The sequence below is a fragment of the Microtus pennsylvanicus genome, chromosome 12, assembly GCF_037038515.1.
Source record: "Microtus pennsylvanicus isolate mMicPen1 chromosome 12, mMicPen1.hap1, whole genome shotgun sequence".
Taxonomy (NCBI): domain Eukaryota; kingdom Metazoa; phylum Chordata; class Mammalia; order Rodentia; family Cricetidae; genus Microtus; species Microtus pennsylvanicus.
Window position 1 is genome coordinate 61,289,867 of NC_134590.1, and position 17,761 is coordinate 61,307,627.

The 17,761-nt window shown below is 51.8% G+C and overlaps 1 protein-coding gene across 20 annotated transcripts in view; it reads right to left on the bottom strand.

Moving 5' to 3' along the window:
- Ablim2 (actin binding LIM protein family member 2) overlaps positions 1-14,066 on the bottom strand; it is a 123,791-nt gene extending 109,725 nt beyond the window's left edge. For 13 of the 20 annotated variants that reach the window (XR_012907305.1, XR_012907310.1, XR_012907299.1 and 10 more), the window contains exon 1: positions 13,856-14,032. Coding sequence is in view for 5 of the 20 variants with exons in the window: in XM_075943781.1 (XP_075799896.1) it covers positions 13,856-13,865 (10 nt within the window). In the remaining 15 variants the exon portion in view is untranslated. Of the gene's footprint in view, positions 1-13,855 lie in introns of all 20 variants that reach the window. The other 7 variants (XR_012907300.1, XM_075943780.1, XR_012907296.1 and 4 more) reach the window with 6 other exon arrangements.
- Positions 14,067-17,761: the final 3,695 nt, after the last annotated feature.

Below are 17,761 nucleotides of genomic sequence, written 5' to 3' on the forward strand. Positions count from 1 at the left end.
GGTGGCTTCACACCACTTGGCTCTGTGAAGGTTGGAGGTTGCGCCTGCACACGTCCCCCAGTGTACCCATGGCCCTCGGGTGCTATAACGACGCAGGCATCGATTGCTATGAGATAAAACAGTGGCTCCCTGAGGATCCGCCCGGTCAGCGGCCAGGGTTCTGAGGTTGCCACGCCCAGGGTATATTTAGCTCTCTGCTGAGGCCCTGCCAGGTGTGAGCATTCCATCTGACCAAGGGCACAGAACTTCAAAACGGCAGCGAATTTCTCATCAACAGCGGGGAATTCGCTCCCGCTCAGAAATCCCTCTTTCATTTATAACAGTGGATGAAATCATCACTAGAGATCACATCACACATGCACTGATGCACTGGGGTCCCTGGGCTGGCCACATGCCAGGTGTCACTCGGAGTCCTTGACTACAGTGAGTGAATAATGCCCGGGATGGAAAGGCCAACAGCTGCCTTGGACTTCAGGGGAACATCCTTCAGACCAGTCTGGGCAAAGCCGTCAGTCACACGGAGTTAGAGGTAAAGGAAAGGTTGCCATAATGCCGTCATCTAGTGATGGATTCTCCTCTAAAGTGCTTGTTTTAAACGTCTAAGACACCACTGTGTACAAATGTATATCCTCAATTTTGCCTCTACCACCGGCCATGACTCTAACCTCATTATCATTTTAACGAGTGCATAACATCCCACCCTTGTTCAAAAGTTCTCAGAGCTGTCCAGAGATTCCTGGCAGAGACAAGAACCTCTTGGGGCTCTAGCAAGCTCAAGACCATTTTGCTGCGAAGACTAGAATGTTCTGGCCATTTGTTGATTTGGACACAATGGTGGTTTGAATCAGAATGGCCCCCCTAGAGTCATAGGGACTGGAACTATTGGGAGCTGGCCTTGTTAAGAGTAGTTGGCCTTGTTAGAGTAGTTGTGGCCTTGCTGGAGGAGGTGTGTCACTAGGGGGTGGTCTTTGAGGTCTCAGAAGCTCCAGTCAGGGACAGTGGCTCACTGTCTCTTCCTGCTGCCTGGATATCCAGATGCAGAACTCTCAGCTTTCTCTCCAGCACCATGTCTGCCTGTATACCATCATGGCTTCCCACCGTGATGATAGTGGACTAAACCTCTGAACCTGAAGAAGGGCCCAATTTAATGTTTTCCTTTATATGAGTTGCCGTGGTCATTGGGTAGTGGTGGCAGCGCACACCTTTAATCCCAGCACTCAGGAGGCAGAGGCAGAGGTATCTCTGTGAGTTCAATGCAAGCCTGGTCTACAGAGCGAGTTCCAGAAAAGGCTCCAAAGCTACACACACAGAGAAACCTTGTCTCGAAAAAAAAAAAAACAAACAAAAAGAGCTGCAGTGGTTAAAGTGTCTTCACAGCAATAAACTAACAAAACACATACTGAGTGTTCTCAAAAGGTGCATGTGTTGAAGGTTTGATCCCCAGGTGATCCCATGGAAAGGCAGAATCCTTCCAAGGAGAGACCTAGAAGAAGGTCCTTGGGTCACTAAGGTTAAGCCCCTGTCTTCATCTCTTGTCCTATTGATGTGATGGAACACCTTACAAAAGCAACTCAAGTAGTTTCATTCACACATTAAAGTCCAGTCCATCGGGGAGGGGGGGGCGAGGCTGCAGCTCAAGGCTGCTGGCCACATCGCATCCACAATTAGCAAACTGCGAGATATGAATGATCGATCATAGGGTCAGTGATCAGTCACTTTCTCCAGTTTATACTGTCCAGACCCTCCCTGTCTAAGGTGGGTCTTCCTATACCCTCCAGCACAGATGACCACCACAGTCCCATCTCCCTGGGAATTTCAGACAATTAATAGTAACTGGCATGGCCTTGGAAGCAGACAATGAGGTCCCAACCTCTCTGCTTCCTCTTGCTGTTTCACTCTTAGACACGTCCCACCATCATCATGGACAACCTATCAGGTGTCTAAAAGCAACGGACCTGCCCAGTGAGGGACCAGTATCTCTAAAACTCCAGATCCAAATAGGTACCTTCTCTTCATAAGTTAAACGTCCTTGGACCTATTGTGAGAGCAACAGAAAATTGTCTAAGAGGTCGAGTCAAGGACTGTGGCTGTACCTAAGGAGGGGGATGAGTGTATGGGCTGAGGAAGGAGTTTGGAAGCCTCTGGAGGAATGGGCTAGAGGAGACCTGGGAAGCTGTTGGAGGAGCTTAGGGGGACCATCCTGGGGAGCTTAGAAGACCAGATGCTATAGTGCACAGTGGAGTCTCTGCTGAGGATTCAGATGGAATAGGAATTCTACCCGGAACCAGATGAGATATCTCTCTTGCTATAGCTCAGCAAAGAATATGGCTGTATTTTTCAGTGCCCTGACAGCATGTATGAGGAAAAGCAAGAAAAGAACAGGCTAGTTTATCTGACAGAAACCATGTCATAGCAACACGACACCACGCTTTGGCATGGGCATCACTAGCTGTAGTGTGGTAACTGCAGGCTGTGTTTAGCTAGATTAGCAAGAAGAATGAGGAGCAAAGAGGAGCAGAGCAGAAAGATTTGGAAACTTCAGCTGGACCAGAAGGAGCCTGTATAAAGTTTTAGCTGATAGCTGATAGATATGAATCCTACAGGGCTCCTGAGGCCCTGAGGGACAGGGGAGTGATCACAGAGGCACTGCGGTCACAGAAACCAGAGACATAGAAGGCAAATCTGTCTTAGAGAACTTCCAGAACAGAATTCTTTCCTGAAGGAGCACCAGGGTGCTCTGTGTGCCCCAGCCCTAAGTTGGACCAACAAGGCATCCAGAAGTCACCTCAGCAGTTGTGGTCCAAGCCAGCTCTGACACAACCCCCACCTCACAGATCTTGGACAAGCCACAGGATGCTGGTTTCACAGGGGTGCACAATATGGGGTTATGGATCATAATGGCTTTCACTGGCATGACAGAGGAAGGCCCAGAAAGCCAGGCCAGTGCTACAGGACTGGAATTCCTAACAGCCTCTGAAAGAGTGCTGCATAGAACCATAAAGTGAAACTATAGCCTGTGGTGTCCGCAGTCCAGGACCTTACGGATGAAGAGATGCTGACGAAAGCTGCAGGTAGCACAGAAACCCATCAGAGAGAGGCCCTGGGTGCTGCCTAAACCCTATGCACCCTTCTGCAGTGTACCTCAGATGCTGGCCATGCAGAGTTAGAATTTCATGTCTGTACTGTTGCGTTCTGGTCTTGTTTGGGACCAATAACTTCTATTTTTGTATTCCTCAATTTTAAATAACAATGTTTGCCTCAGAAAGTACAATTTTCTTTTTAAAAAATTTCCAGGGGCTCACAGCTTAGAATATTTGAGTCTCAGAAACTTTAAACTTGGACTTTTTAATTTTTTGTTTTCCTGGTTTTTTTGTCTTTGTTTTTGTTTTGTTTTCTTTTCAAGACAGGGTTTCTCTGTGTGGCCCTGGCTGTCCTGGAATTCACCCTGTAAATCAGGCTGGCCTTGAGCTCAGAGATCCACCTCTCGGCCTCTGCTTCCAGAGTGCTGGGATTAAAGGCGTGTGCCACTGCTGCCTGGTTGAATTTAGGCTTTTTGTTTGGTAGATTTTCTTGTTCTTATTTTGAATTTGGACAAGAAGCACTGGGACAGATGAGACAGGCTGGGTCTTGGGAACAGAGGGACGTTGTCTGAACCCCGAGGTGGACATGAGGCTTTGCGTCATGCAGGGATGCAGTTTGCTTTGGGGGGTTGTTTTTCCCGCTAAGGCCCCAGTGAGGAAGGCTAGGTTCTCAGGTGGCACTATTGAGAGGTGGTGGCAGAATCTTTAGGGAATGTGGCCAAGGGAAGTTCCAGGCCACAGAGCGAGTGTCCTCAAAGCACGCAGTGGGGCACCAGCCTCTTCATTATCCTCTTTTGCTTTCCTGCCACAAGATGAGAAGAATTACTCTGCCATGTGCCCCCACCATTGTGCCCACACCCTGACAGAGGCCCCAAATCCCTGGGACTCCCGTGGAGGGGAGCTCATAGAAGCATTTTCTGTTTATCAGTGATGCCATGGGTCCTTTCTGGTGGTGACAGAAGCTGACAGTCACCTTCACTGTCTCCTGACTGTAGTGGCCACATGTGTGCTATCACAACCAACTGATCACAGAACCAGACATCAGAGTCTGGTCACCGTCTGTGAAGCCGGGTGCTAAGGAGATTCACAAATCTGAAGAGCGACTTTGCACTCACTAACTATGCTCATGGGTTCGCGCGAGAGTTGTTTATTACACTTTTAATTTAAAGGTTTTTAAAAAATTCTGCATTTTAATTTTTAGCTCAGCAAATATCCTTAAGTGCAACCCACATAAAAGCACTTCAGGGTCCTCAGCAACGCTGGGCCCTGGAGCACCGGAAGCCTGAGAGATGCTGCTAGCATGGACCTTGGCCTTCATGGCCTGTGATTTCTGCCTGGGTGGACAGTAGATGACATCACTCTTTCTCTGTTGTGGCTTCTGATGCCCAGCCCCCAACCATACTCACAGCCACTCCTAGGCAGCACCTCCCGAGGCAGCACCCTGCTCTCAGAAGTCCTAGGTACTTAAGGCTCAGTATGTTTCCCTAACTGCTTCCAAAGAGAAAGCCCTGTCTACCAGGTATGCACGTGGCAAGCTCAAGGCACACGGGGTGTTTAGATTTTGTGAATTAAGAGACAGATTCTTCACCCTACAAGAAGTCATCCTGACACTCAGACTCTACCTATGACAGGAGGAGACACATCCACCCCAGCCACAGACTGTTGCAGAACCTGTATTGACTGATGGTCTCCAAAAGATGTCATTTTCCTCCTCAAAATACCTGGAAATATTGTACTCATGTGGATAATGGTGGTTTTGTGGTTTGGATAAGATGCCATGAAGTTAAAATCGATGTCACTCAGGATTATCCGGGTGATATAACACCTGTCCTTATAAGAAGGAAGCCGGGGGAATTTACACACGCAGGTCACCATGGGAAGATGGAGGAGAGGGTTGCAGGCCCTGGCCTTAGGGACTGAAGTGATGAGGCTACGAGTCATGGAATGGAGACGGTCACCATATCAGGAAGAGACAAGCTTTGACTATCCTAGGAACTGTGGGCAGCACAGCTACACCTGACATCAGCCAGACTGAGCTCCTGGCCTCCCGAGTCACGGGTGGACACACCTGTGTTATTCTGCTCGTTCCACATGGCTCCCAGGGACATCTAACAGCCAGGCACTGCCTGGACCTTGGCTCTGCGTTACAGTTTCCAGGTGACCAGGACCAGCAGGGAAGGCCCTGGCTTTAGGTCACCTCCCCTCACCATGAGCATCAAGAGCCAACCAGATCCCACATCTGAGAGAGGGGAGGCCTGAGAGATCAGCAGAACAGAGCTGGGCCCTAAGTCAGGGGTTTAGGGATGAGAGATAAGAGTCTCTGCAGCTCTGCTCCGCCCTACCCTGAGAACACAGAACCACGGTGAAGAATCTCATCTGGCGTCTATCCTCAGAGGTGCCAGGGACACATAAGCCCCCATGGGGGTGTTGGGAGGGCTTCCTGGCAGAGTGATGTTCAATTGGGCACTTAGGAGTGTACAGGAGTTTAACTCCATCAAAGCAAGATTCCCCCATAGGGGAAACGGTTTGGGGTGGCTGCAAAAGAGGACTTGAGGGGCAGCAAGGCTGATTCTTCAGAGACATCTGCCCTGTTGGCTTCCCACATCCCATGGCTCATGACCCTTCCTCCACATTTGGAGCCAGCTGCCCGGAAGCTCCCCTCCTGGCTCTGCTTTGGTTACCACTTTTCCATCTCTTCTGACCTGCCTCGCACCAATGAAGACCCACCCAGGTAACCCAGAATCACGTCCCCACGGCAAGGTCCTCATTTAGTCACATCTGAACACTCCCTCTGCCCATGCAAAGCTGACACAGTGACAACTTCCAGGAATTAGGACAGAAGGCCCCTGGGAGCCGGTATCCAGCCCTCGCATCATCTGAGAAGCGTATCAGAGAGTGTCAGTAGCAGCCCTGGGTTGCACAGCAGCCAGGACCTGACCTGAGTCTTCAGCAGGGAACTTCACGGGTTCAAAGGCAAGGAGGGAGGTGACAATGTGAGAGAGTTGAGGGCTCCGTGGTCATGTGGAGCTGGAGCAGGCCAGAACTTGAGTGGAAAAGCAGCAGAGTCCAGATAAATGGTTGGAGGGGCAGGGAGAAGGTGAACAGGACCATCAGTAAGGACAAAAGAACTCATGTATGAAGGTTTCCAGAACATTTGGAACAGCTCTGAGCTTGAATAGGGGCAGACTTTGATTCCTGGAACTAAGGAAGCCTCAACCAGGCTGAGGCTAGACCCACCTGGCTCTGCCAGAAACACTAGGTGGTAGCAGCCTCAAGGTGACTCCTCCCCTTTCCTCTTCCTCTTTCCCCTGTATCTTTCTCTTCCTTCTCTCCCTCTTCCTTCTCCATTTCTACCCCTTCCCTCTCTCCTCTTCTTCCCTCTCCCTTTTCTTCCTTCTTCCTCTCCCTTTTCCTCCTTTGTGTCTTCTCTCATCTCCCTTAACTCTCTGACCTGTCTCTTCCCCGTCATCCCTTCTCCCAGCATACTGTCCTGCACCCAGCAGGGGCACCTTCCTTCACCTTGGGGAGTTTTACTCGCCCCACACAAGACAGTGTGGGGTTTAAGCTCTCCCAACCAACCCTGTTCCTAGAGAAGTCACCGTTGAGGAGAAAGACCCCAGCTTCTTCATGGGGCTGTGAGAATATTACTATGTTCCCAGTGGGCTGCAGAAGAGTCAAGCCCATCTTCCCTCCTGATGCCCATCCTGAGGTTCCCTTCTGCCTCTCCCCCAACATTTTCTCCCTCTGGCCTCCCAGGGTCCCCTGCTAGTTAACACCTCCTTTCTGTACCCACTCAGAACATAAGCCAAGGCCATTAAAGACAAAGGACTGGAAAGTCACAAGTAATCTTGGTGACAGTGAAGGCAGTATTTGGGACTCTGCTTTTGTGCCTACTAAAGCACTAAAGTGGGAGTGAGGGACACAGGCTTGAAGGTGTCATTTTCCATGACAGATCTTGCAGACACTGAAACCCCAGAGAATCCGTTTTCTGAGTGACAGAGGAGCCAAGTCCAAGGCAGGACCCAGCTGCACCCACTCAGTCTTCCTCCAGGACAGGTGTCAAGGAGCCACCCCCTACCAGGAACACTCTAAGAGGCTCAGAGGCTCTGGGAAAGAGTCTGAGGCCTGCCTTGCCCTAGGACAGACTCCTGCAGGCACAGTAGCTTCTATTCCAGCGTACTGACTGACATCACACTGCTGCCTCCCTGTCCCTTCCTGCTCCTGGGTGTGAAGATACCAAGGCCCGAAAAGCTCAACTCAGGAGCTATGACTCACGCAGCACATGGGCCTCTGAGGACACAGCAGAGGCATCGCCTAGGCACTCCCTAGAGAACAGAGGTGTAAACAGATCGGAGCGGTGCTGGGCTAGTGGGCAGTCAAAGAAAAGACACGAAGCATAGTGGCTTAGGAGGTAAGCTGACTTCAGAGGACGACTTCGGGTGTCCCCAAACAGTGCAGGGTGTTTCCGGTGTCCCTACACTCCTGCTCACAAGTATCCCCCAAAGCTGGTGCTAATTCTGCTCATAGGTGGGCAAACTGAGGCAAAGGGCAATTGGAAGAGAATACCTAACATGGGGGCCTGGAACTCCACTGTGCCTTGGGCCCCTATGCTCTCCACTGAGTACAAACTACCCTCGGATGGGGGACTCTTCAGCCATGGAGCAGATGGCATGAGACCCTCTGCTAGCACCCACGTGATGCCTGCCCGGGACACACCTACTCACCATCAGCCAAAGCCTGCAGGCAGAGAGCTTCAGGAGCCAGTCCCTGTGCTGAGCCTAACAGCGAAAATAAGGGTCTTAGAATGAAAACCCAGCGGCCACCTGCCTTAATCCTTCCTACGGAGCCAAATGGCAGTTACTATACATGCAAGTCAGGAGCCTCTTCCCGGTCAAGCTGTTAGTCCTTCCACGTCAGAACCTTAAACAAATTGTGAAGGCCAAAATATTTCCCCAGAAAGGAGCCTGGCAACATCAGATGAGGAAGACTGGCAGGCATAGTCACCTGAAATGATGCCGGCCTCAGAAGGTGACTTCCTGGCCAGGCGTACTCCAAGGGGCCCTTGTTCCTACATACAGGTAAGCTAAGTCACATGGAGGGGCAATTACTTGCCCAAAGTTGCACAAAGGGAGACCCTGGCAGGGCAGGGCTGTGGGAACCAGCGGAGAAGTAGGCATTGTGACTACCTGCTTCAAATGGATAGTGGACTCTGGAGGGCCAAGGCCCTGCATGTATGCTGGTGATATCTGAGGCAGGTGTCAGAGCTGTATATTCAAGGGACCAGGAGTTGAGATGAACTATAGGGAGGCATGTGAGCTGTGCATGGTAAGATCCCTCTCTGGTGGCCAGAGCTGTCGAAGTGTGGATCAATGAACCTAGGGGGAAACTTCACAGAAAGCAGAGAAGGCTGCTGGAGATGTGTACTGGCAAGCCCCATTCCTGGGAAGCTGGAGCAAGGCTCCCTGGCTCAGGTGAGAAGACAGGTACACAAATCCCTCTAAGAAGCTCTGAGGTAATGTCCCATGGTCGGACCTGTGCACACAAAGCTCTTATTCACATCGCCAAGCAACAGAAACTGCCCCAGCTGATGGCAGGGCATACAGGTGGAGGAGGACCAGACACTATCCACTCCATCTGAGACACAGGGCAGCTGGGGCTGTGGCAGGCCCCTTGGAGCTCAAATTCCAGCCCATCCACTACCAATCCTGTGATCCCAGGTAACTACCGGGACCTATAAGGCCTCAGTTTCCCTCTGTGTGAGGGAACCCCAACACTAGGCCTGTGAGGTACAAGGAGGATACAAGAGAAAGCAGATCCGCAGTCTGGCCCGAGGCCCTGAGGAAGTGCCCCGTGAGCACGGCTGCTGAGGTGACATACAAACCCATCCGTCCTGCCTGGGTGCTGTGGATACCCTAGAAGCCCCGGGCTGTGTGGTGGTGGAAACATTCCTGGAGTAAACAGAGATGAGGCGCTCCAGTTACTCCACCAGGGACCAGCAGCCATGAAGCTCTACGCAGTAACTTGGTTGAAGCCCAGCAAGCTTGAAACAGCCAAGAAGCCCCCATCACAGCACATGATAGTAACCAAGTCCAAGTGACACTGCCTCTCACACTGTTTTCCTGCCGTTGCTGTTTTACCTGCTCCTTGAGGCTCTGCCAGGCAGCTGGTAATGGTACTGAGTATCTAGCACCTTCGGTCCCCCAAGACCCTGATATACGATCGGGGAAATACAACAGAGGCAAGAAGCCTGCCCAGAAGGCAGGTCTTACCCACCTCCGATGAGGCTGGCATGGCCACAGGAAAGCACAGGAGGGGTATAAGAAGCCTGTGCAGAGGACAACCACAGAGTCTAGAGTAGGTGAGCATGGGGCCAGCATCCCTGAGGCCCAACAGCTGCCAGTGTCAGCCACTGTGGCCTGGCCTGAGAATAGGCCATGGTCCCTTTTAAAGGGTTAGTGACAGGACAGGGCCTTCCTCAGACCTGACCCTGCTCCATCTCGCCAATTCAGAGATCTTCAGCATAGGGCAGGTCGTTTAGAAACATTCAAAGGGTCAGGGGACACTCCCTTTCCTGGGATATCAGAATGGGTTTCCCAAGAGTTCATCAACTTCAAACCTGATTCTAGAAAATACTAAACTACTTCATTAGCAGGAACTTAATTTGGGGTAGCTAGTTTAAGAACTAACCTTGATCATCACAGGGGGCAGGGGGAGGTCAGAGCTTGGGAATACAGAGCATATGAAAGCGAAAAGTGCCAGCCTGCGATCCTCAGAGTTCTGGACAAATGTGACTCCAGACACATTTCAGGGTTGCAAGGGGCGGGGGTTCATCTCTGTTGCACCTTACCCACCGTGGGGTTGTTAGGGGAGATGGAACATTGTGTGTCTGCCTGTGCTTGGCTCCACCCAGCCAAGGACAATGAGATGCCCCTCTGTGCTCTGTGCAAAAGGCAGTGACTCCTACAGAGTGAACAGCCGTTTCCCTGCAATCGTGGGTTTCCAAACCCATGTGCACTATTCCCAGAACCAAAGCAACACTGCTTCCTGCTTTTGAGTCTACATAACGTCACAAAGAGGAGCGGGGCAGTGAGTGGCTGTCAGACGCTGCCTCAGACACGCTGGCGATTCTCCTTCTCAGCCTTTCCTCCTTGTGTGGGAGAGTTGAGATCACATGCGATGTGCAGTTTCACCGTCCACTGTTTCTTTTTATTTTTTTTATTTATCTGTGCAATTGTTTTGTCTGCAAGTATGCTTGTGCACCCCCTGTGTACCTAGTGTCTGAGGAGGCCAGAAGGGAACATCAGATTTCCCTGGAGCTGAAGTCACAGAAGGCTGTGAGCCACTATGTGGGTGATGGGAATCAAACCCTTGCCTCCGGAAGAGGCAGTGTTCAGCCACCTCTCCAGCTCCCCTCTGCTGTTTCTTAATGAAATTGGCTTCCTTAAACATTTTTCCGCTAACGCTGAGAGATCATCAGGTCCATTGTTCATGCCTCCCACACCCACCTAGGATACGAGTTTCAAGAAACTGGTAGTTTCCTCATGTTTTTGTTTGCTGCAAAGTCTCGGAGCCTGGAGCGGTGAAGGCACACGGTAGGCAACAGTAAATATTTCCAGGATGAAGGCATGATGTCTGGCATTCTTCGTTCACCACTGTGGCTGGTGACCTGTTCTGCTGTTAGTGGTGCCCAGGCAGACAGCTTGTGGCCACATGCTGCCCACTCCTGGGATAGGAGGAGTGAATGCCACATTCCAAGTGTGTTAGATGGTTGTATCAAATACTCTCCTTGGTCCTGGAAGGGTGCCTGTCCGTCTCCAGTCCTCATTGCCCCATGTGGGGGTGGGTATATCCGGAGCATCCTCAGGTCCCTTCCAGCTGCCTACACAGCATCCATGGGAGTAAAAGGTAGCTGAACCAGGCTCCCAGGACTCCACCTGTTGTGAATTGAATTTATATAGTATAGTCCTGACCACAACGCCTTAGTCTGTGGCTGTATGGGGGGATGAGGCTTTGACAGAGGTCACCAAGACAAAACTAGGTCACCCTTGTACCCTCATCCAACCAGCATGGTGTCCTCAGAAGAGGAGGAGAGAGGACACAGACACACAGAGGGACAACTCCATAAGGACGTAGGGAGGGGATGCTGTCTACAAGCCAAGAAGAGAGAAATCAGTCTGTTGATGCCTTGATCTTTGTTGTATGGGCTCCAGCAACACCAAAAATAACTTTCCCCATAAAGCCCCTGGTCTGTGGCACCTAGTTACAGAATCAAATACATAGAGACACAGAAACAGACTTACAGACACACAGATAGACACACACACACACACACACATGATATATACATTTATTTCCCTCAGCTTAGTTAGGCCTATAGTTACCCCCAGGGACATGTAGGTTTAGCAAGTACACAGGCCTTACTCAAGACCCAGTGCCTGTTGGCATAGCCAGCACAGGGTTCATCAGGTCTGAACCAGTTCAGATGCCTTCCCGGCCTCCTTATCCCACTGTGGTCACATGTGTTCCAATGCAAAGAAGCAACCTCTGTTCCCAATACCACCTTCCAGTCTCATTGTCTGAGGGCTATCACTGCACACACAGCTATAGAGATACCTCCAAAAGTTGGTAAAATCAAGGCACAGAGAGCTTCATGACTAATGTCTTGATCTGGATCAAGACCTGACTGCCATGGAACATCATCTCCTTGTACCTTGCTGCAGTGTTCTGTAAGCCTTTCCCTGGCCACTTGAGACCAACAGGCAAACACAGCCAGGGTGGCATCCACAGGCCTCAGTGCCCCACCAGAACCAGCACAACGCAGCACTGTGCCGTCAGACCCCAGCAGCGCCCACTCTGTCCTCACCACAACTGGGAAGGCACCTAGCCCAGGAGGCTGTACAGGATACCAGGCACACCATCACCTGCCTGTCTGGGCATGGTCAGGACCAGTATCACTCCACGACACCTGTCTGTGCCAGGTTCCAGAATGATGCCAGCCTTTCCCAGGGAGGCACAGGGGAGTCTTTCCCTGTTGACAGTGAATGTTTCTGAGCTGCCGGATGTACACTACAGCCACACACTGGAACCTCAGCGCCTCTGTCCACTCTCCTCCACTGTAAATGTACCGTGTATGTCATAGGCTGGCCAGAGCCAAGACATGAGAGACAGGTGAGCCAGACAATACTTGAGCTCCATTTCCAAAAGGAACCCAGGTCACCCAGCAATGACAACGACCGTCCACACTCCTGAGGGGCTGCTGGGTGCAGAGATTTCTCGCGTAGAGGGCAACCGAAGTTCCAGATGAGCAGGCCAAGACTGGGAAGACGCCCCAGTGCCAGGATCACCAGACACAGACCACAGATCAAAACCCAGTCTCCTTGCCATAACAACCAGTCTTCCTCCCCTGGGGACAAAAACTACAAATGCAGGGAGTGGGCACCTGTGCTTCCTCTGAGGGCTCCTGATTACAGGAGGACGAGAAGTATCAATTATGGTCTGGAAACATGAAATTACCCTACGTGCACCCAGCCATTATCCCCACCACCATTAGATAAATGTCTGGAGGCCCTGCCAAGTCTGGGGATGGCCGCCCCATACACCCCCAGGTAACAGGTTGGCTATCTCAGGAGGGCTCCCACTTCCCATGCCACTCGCTCTTAGTTACTCTCAACACCCACTGCAGAAGTTCCTCCTTCCTTGGCTAGGAGGGAGAGGGGACAGTTTTCCGGGAGGAGGGACTCCAGGTTGAAAGCCTACAGTCAGCAGTCCCCAAGCTCATTCCCTCCCTGCCCACTTTCTCCCAGAGGAAGTAGCTGGACATATTGGTTTATGCAATGTAGCCAAGGGCCATACTGCTGTCAGTAGCAACTTGGGCTTGGGGGAAGCATCCTGGAATCAGGTGCCCTGGGTTCAAATCTCTATCATTTGCCAGAGCTCAAGTCATCAAAGTCTGGCCATAGCTCCTGGAAATGGAGGCCTGCCCCTCTCTGCTTGGAAATGAAAGGATCAGCCCTTCCCACAGCCTCACTCATAAGGCTCAGATGGGTGCACCCTGAGGTGATGTGCAGACACTCCCGCGTCTGAGTCAAAGCCTTCCAGTTCTAGATCTCAGTTTCTCTCTGAGCACAGGCACCGCTGGGCTGCAGGGATGTGGGATTTTCCAGCATCGCACAGAGGCTGTCAGATCCCTGTGGGTGGATGCAGCGGGAGAGGCAGGGCTGAGACACTCAGGACTGAGGGGCTGGAAGGACATCGCGCGCAGACAGTGCCGAGACTGACACACATACAGGCTCCGGCACTCAGATCTGCAGCAGCGAACCTGGAGCGCTCAGGGTCTGCCAGACGCCACCACCCAGGCTCTGCGGGAACCGCGCAAGGGCGGAGTCCCCTGCTGCACAGCTCCGCCTGTCATCACACCTCTCTCCACGGTTAGGACTGCGATGACCCAGGGTCCCTTAATGGCACCCACGTCCCTTTACTGAAGCAACCTGGAACACAGAGAAGCAAGGAGTGGCGCCTGCCAGACATCTCTGCGCAGCTACCCTAGCTGGCACGGTGGGAAGGGTTTCTGGCGCACGCCACGGAACTCCGCAACCCGGATCAGGGAGAGGGACTGAAGGCCGGGCTTTCGGGGCTGCACATCCTGGAGCAAAAGTTGGGTGGAGCCGCTGTACTCAGGGCACTGCAGTGCAGGTGCAGCCTGATTGCCACCCAGTCCTCGAGACCCTGCCAGGACTGCAGCTTGGAACCCACGGATCCCCAGTCGCAGCACTCACCTGCACTCATGTCAGCGGCAGCTCCTAGTAAGGCTGTCCCCGCTCTGCGACAGCCCGACAACTGGGCCCGCAGGTGCGGCGCTCACAGAATCCTTGGCGCTCCTGTGGCCAGAGGCTCAGAGCACAGTACCCTCAGCCCGCAGCGCCACCGCAGCTCGGGGCTCCCGTCCCGCCCCTAGCCCCGCCCCTCAACTAGGCCCCGCCCCTTGTCGAGTCGCGGGAGGGTCGCACCCTGGGAAGTGTAGGCGCCGCGCCCCCGCAGCCCGCCTGCGTGCCACCGCGGTTAGATGTGAGGACTACAAGTCCCAGTAGGCTATGCGGTCCGCGCAGGCGCAGGCTGTCGGTAACGCAGGTGCCCTCCAGCACCTGCTTCTGGAGCTCTGCAGAGCTGTCAACACGGTCTAAAGGACAAGACTATGGCTCGTGTCAGTACCGGGAGCGCGAAGAGGGAGGCGCAGGGAAAAAGGATCTTGGAGTAACTCTTCTGGAGTGATGGAAGGTCTCGGAACTATATCTTCTATTCCTCCCCAGTACACAGAAAGGGGGAACTGAGGTGGGGCAGGGGGAGCGGGCCGGGGAAGCAGACCAAGAGCAGTATTTAATGACACACACCCCCAAGGCGGAGGTTCTAACGGGTTGGGATTCCGGCGCATGTGTACGGACTCCTTGGCTAAGCGGTTGGCCACCTCGCCTTACGCCGAGACGTCGCTCTTACGGCTCGGCTGACGCTGGGTGATGCACACTGAGAAGACTCTGGCACATCCTACTCTCTAGCCATCCTGCCCACAGGGTGACCGATACCCTTGTGACGTCAGGCGTCCAGAGGAGAGCAGGGCGTGAAAACAGACTGAAAGGAGAGCCTGCATAGGGAGGCACAGGTGGATTCTGCCGTGCGCTGGCGGTGACAACAGGTGGGCACAAGAGCTTGAGAGGAGACGGGCTAGAGAGAAGCGAGAGCACGGATGCGTAAGGCTCAGGGTGGGAGCATGCAGGATGTGGCACTGAATGGAGAGGCACAGGCCAGGGCTGTTCGAAGTAATACTGAGACAGAAACAGAAATGCCTCCCCGGCGATCAGTATCATCCATCTATTTCAAAGGGGACCAGGAGGCCAGAGGCTCTGGTGAAACCTTGAGGGGAGCTGCACATTCCTCCACATCCTGTAAACCAGCAGACCCTGCTAGCAGCTGTGCTTCAGCAACAGGTGCCCACCAAGAGCACAAAGAGCGGGACTGACTCTGGGATCTTTTGCCCAGAAAACCAAATCACCCAGGAAGTTGATAACTAAGGTAGGGCTGGCCCAGCAGCAACTTATTCATGCACAGAATTCTGTAGGGCTGGATTTGACTTGTAGCAAATCAGTCGATTTGAATAGATTAAATTTAGACCTTTGTTCTGCATCTGCAGGGTTATGACCCATGGATGATCTCAGTCACTTGCTTTCTCTCAGTACCTCAGTTTCCTCACCTTTTAAGTCACAATACCCTTGGCTTAAATTAGTAATACAGAGAAAACTGTTCAAAGCCACTAGCCTAGAGCCAATACTGAATAAACAATAGTCAAGATGACAGTAAATGTGGGGTCAATGTGGGCCCATCACCCTCCCTCAAAGGATGGGCCAATTTCACTGGGGTCCATTCATGATTTCAGTCAACAATGACTTGGGAAAATCAAGTCCCATGATTCACTGTTACCAAGTCCCACTGCTGCTGTTTGAGTGGCCAGCCTGGAGAGGGCACCAAAGGCTTCAAAGAGGGCACAGGAAGCTCTCCACACCCTTAACAGCCGGACCAAGACCCTCCCACTGACCATTGAGACTCAGGGGTGTTGTAGGGAGGCCACTTGTTTGTCCTGGCCGCCCAGAACCAAAATAACCACTCAGAAACTATATTATTTAAAACACTACTTGGCCCATTAGCTCTAACTTCTTATTGGCTAACTCTTACATCTTAGTTTAACCCATTCCTAGTAATCCGTGTATCGCCACGAGGTTGTGGCTTACCAGGTAAAGTTCTGGGTGTCTGTGTCTGGTGGGGCTACATGGCTTCTCTCTGACTCTGCCTCCTTTCTCCCAGCATTCAGCTTAGTTTTACCACCTAGCTCTGTTCCACTATAGCTCTGCTATAGACCTAAAGCCATTCCTTTATTTATCAATGGTAATCACAACATACAGAAGGAATCCCACATCACCTCCCCTTTTCTGTTTAAATAAAAAGAAAGGTTTTAACTTTAACACAGTAAAATTACATAACCCATTTCTATTAATCTGTGTATTGCCACATGGCTGTGGTTTACCGGCTAAAGTTTCAACCAGCATATCTGTCTCTGGTGGTTCCATGGTATCTCTCTGTCTCTGTCATTCTTTCTCCTGGCATTCAGTTTAGTTTTCCTCACCTTGCTAAGTTCTGCCCTGCTATAGGTCCAAAGCAGTTTCTTTATTCATTGATGGTAATCACAGCATACAGAAGGAAATCCCGCATCACAGGGGCAGATGCAGATCAGATGTGGGAGACACATTCTTGAATATTCAGCCTCCAGAACCATGAGACCTCTATTTTTAATAAACTACCTGTCTCGGGTGTGTTGTCAACAGGTAGGATGATGGCCAATGTGTGGAAAGTTAAGACAGGAGAGCTGAGTCTGTTCATAGGGCAGAGGGGCCCCTTTGTCAGCCAGAGTTGGATGAACCACACATGGGGCCTTGGCTCAGGGCATAAAAATGGAGGATGAATGTAAAACTGTACCTGAGGGGCCAAACCAGAGAAGGAAGTTACAGCCAGGGCTGTTGTGCCTCTGTGCCAAACCCTGCAATTTAGTTACATTGTCTCAAGGGTCCTATCATCACCATAGTCACCTCTACCGTTTTACAGACAGAGAACTGAGGCATTCGCTATTACTAAGTGCAGCCATTAGAATGTATCCAGACCTTTTGGAGAAGAGTGAGCCATGGGTCATCTGGTAATGTGCCCTCTAGAACCTGTCACTGCCTATAAAGAATGTAAGAATCTAAGAGTCACACGTGGAGTGAATGGTCAAAATGGGTCCTGTCTCACTGGCCCATATCTTCTGCTCTACCTCTGGCTGACAGGAATGTCCACCCTTCTTGAAAGCATGGGCTAACTCTTTGGGCTTTCTCCTTGTAACAGCCTCTCCTGAGCCCTGCTAAGTCAGGGCCCTCCACAACCAGGGCCATTCACGGCCATATCACTTCCAAGCCTCAACTTCTCTATCCTACCTGACTCCATCCCCAGCATCAGAACTGCCAGGTGACATTAAACCTTCCTCATCTTAGTGTCCATGGTGCTTCCTCCTGGTTTCTAAAGACTCTGGGGGTCACTAGCCCAGAGGAAAAGGGCCCGCTGAGCTGAGGGGTCAATGAGTGCCCCACAATGCCTCTCCATTGACACCCCTCACTCCATAAAAGAAGAGACCAGAGCTATTAAGCCCATTTCATCCTCTTGGCCCTCTCCCTGGGTCTGAGGAAATTTTCCTTAAAGTGAGCCTGGGGAAGGTGACTCAAGGCAGCAAGGCTCACATGGGACCTGGTCTAGAAAGATGTGGGTCTGAAAATGTCAGTGCTGAGTTCCTGCCTGTAAGGGAGCCATGGCAGAGCTAGACCTGCTCTCCAGCCTAAGCTGTGGTCCCCACATGGAGCGGAAGCATTGATCTGTTTCTCAGCCCAGGAGAGAAACAAATGAAATAGGCTGTCACTGTGGGCCTTTCCAACCACTCAATAATTTAAAGCCATGCCATGTGAAACCAGGAGGAGGCCAGCAGCCAACTCGCTGCTCTGCTCTGCTCTCACCGTGGCAGTCTCTATAACCTGGAGGTTGTGGTGCACACCTTTAATCCCAGCACTTGAACGGCAGAGGCAGGTGGATCTCTGAGTTCTGAAACTCAGCCTGAT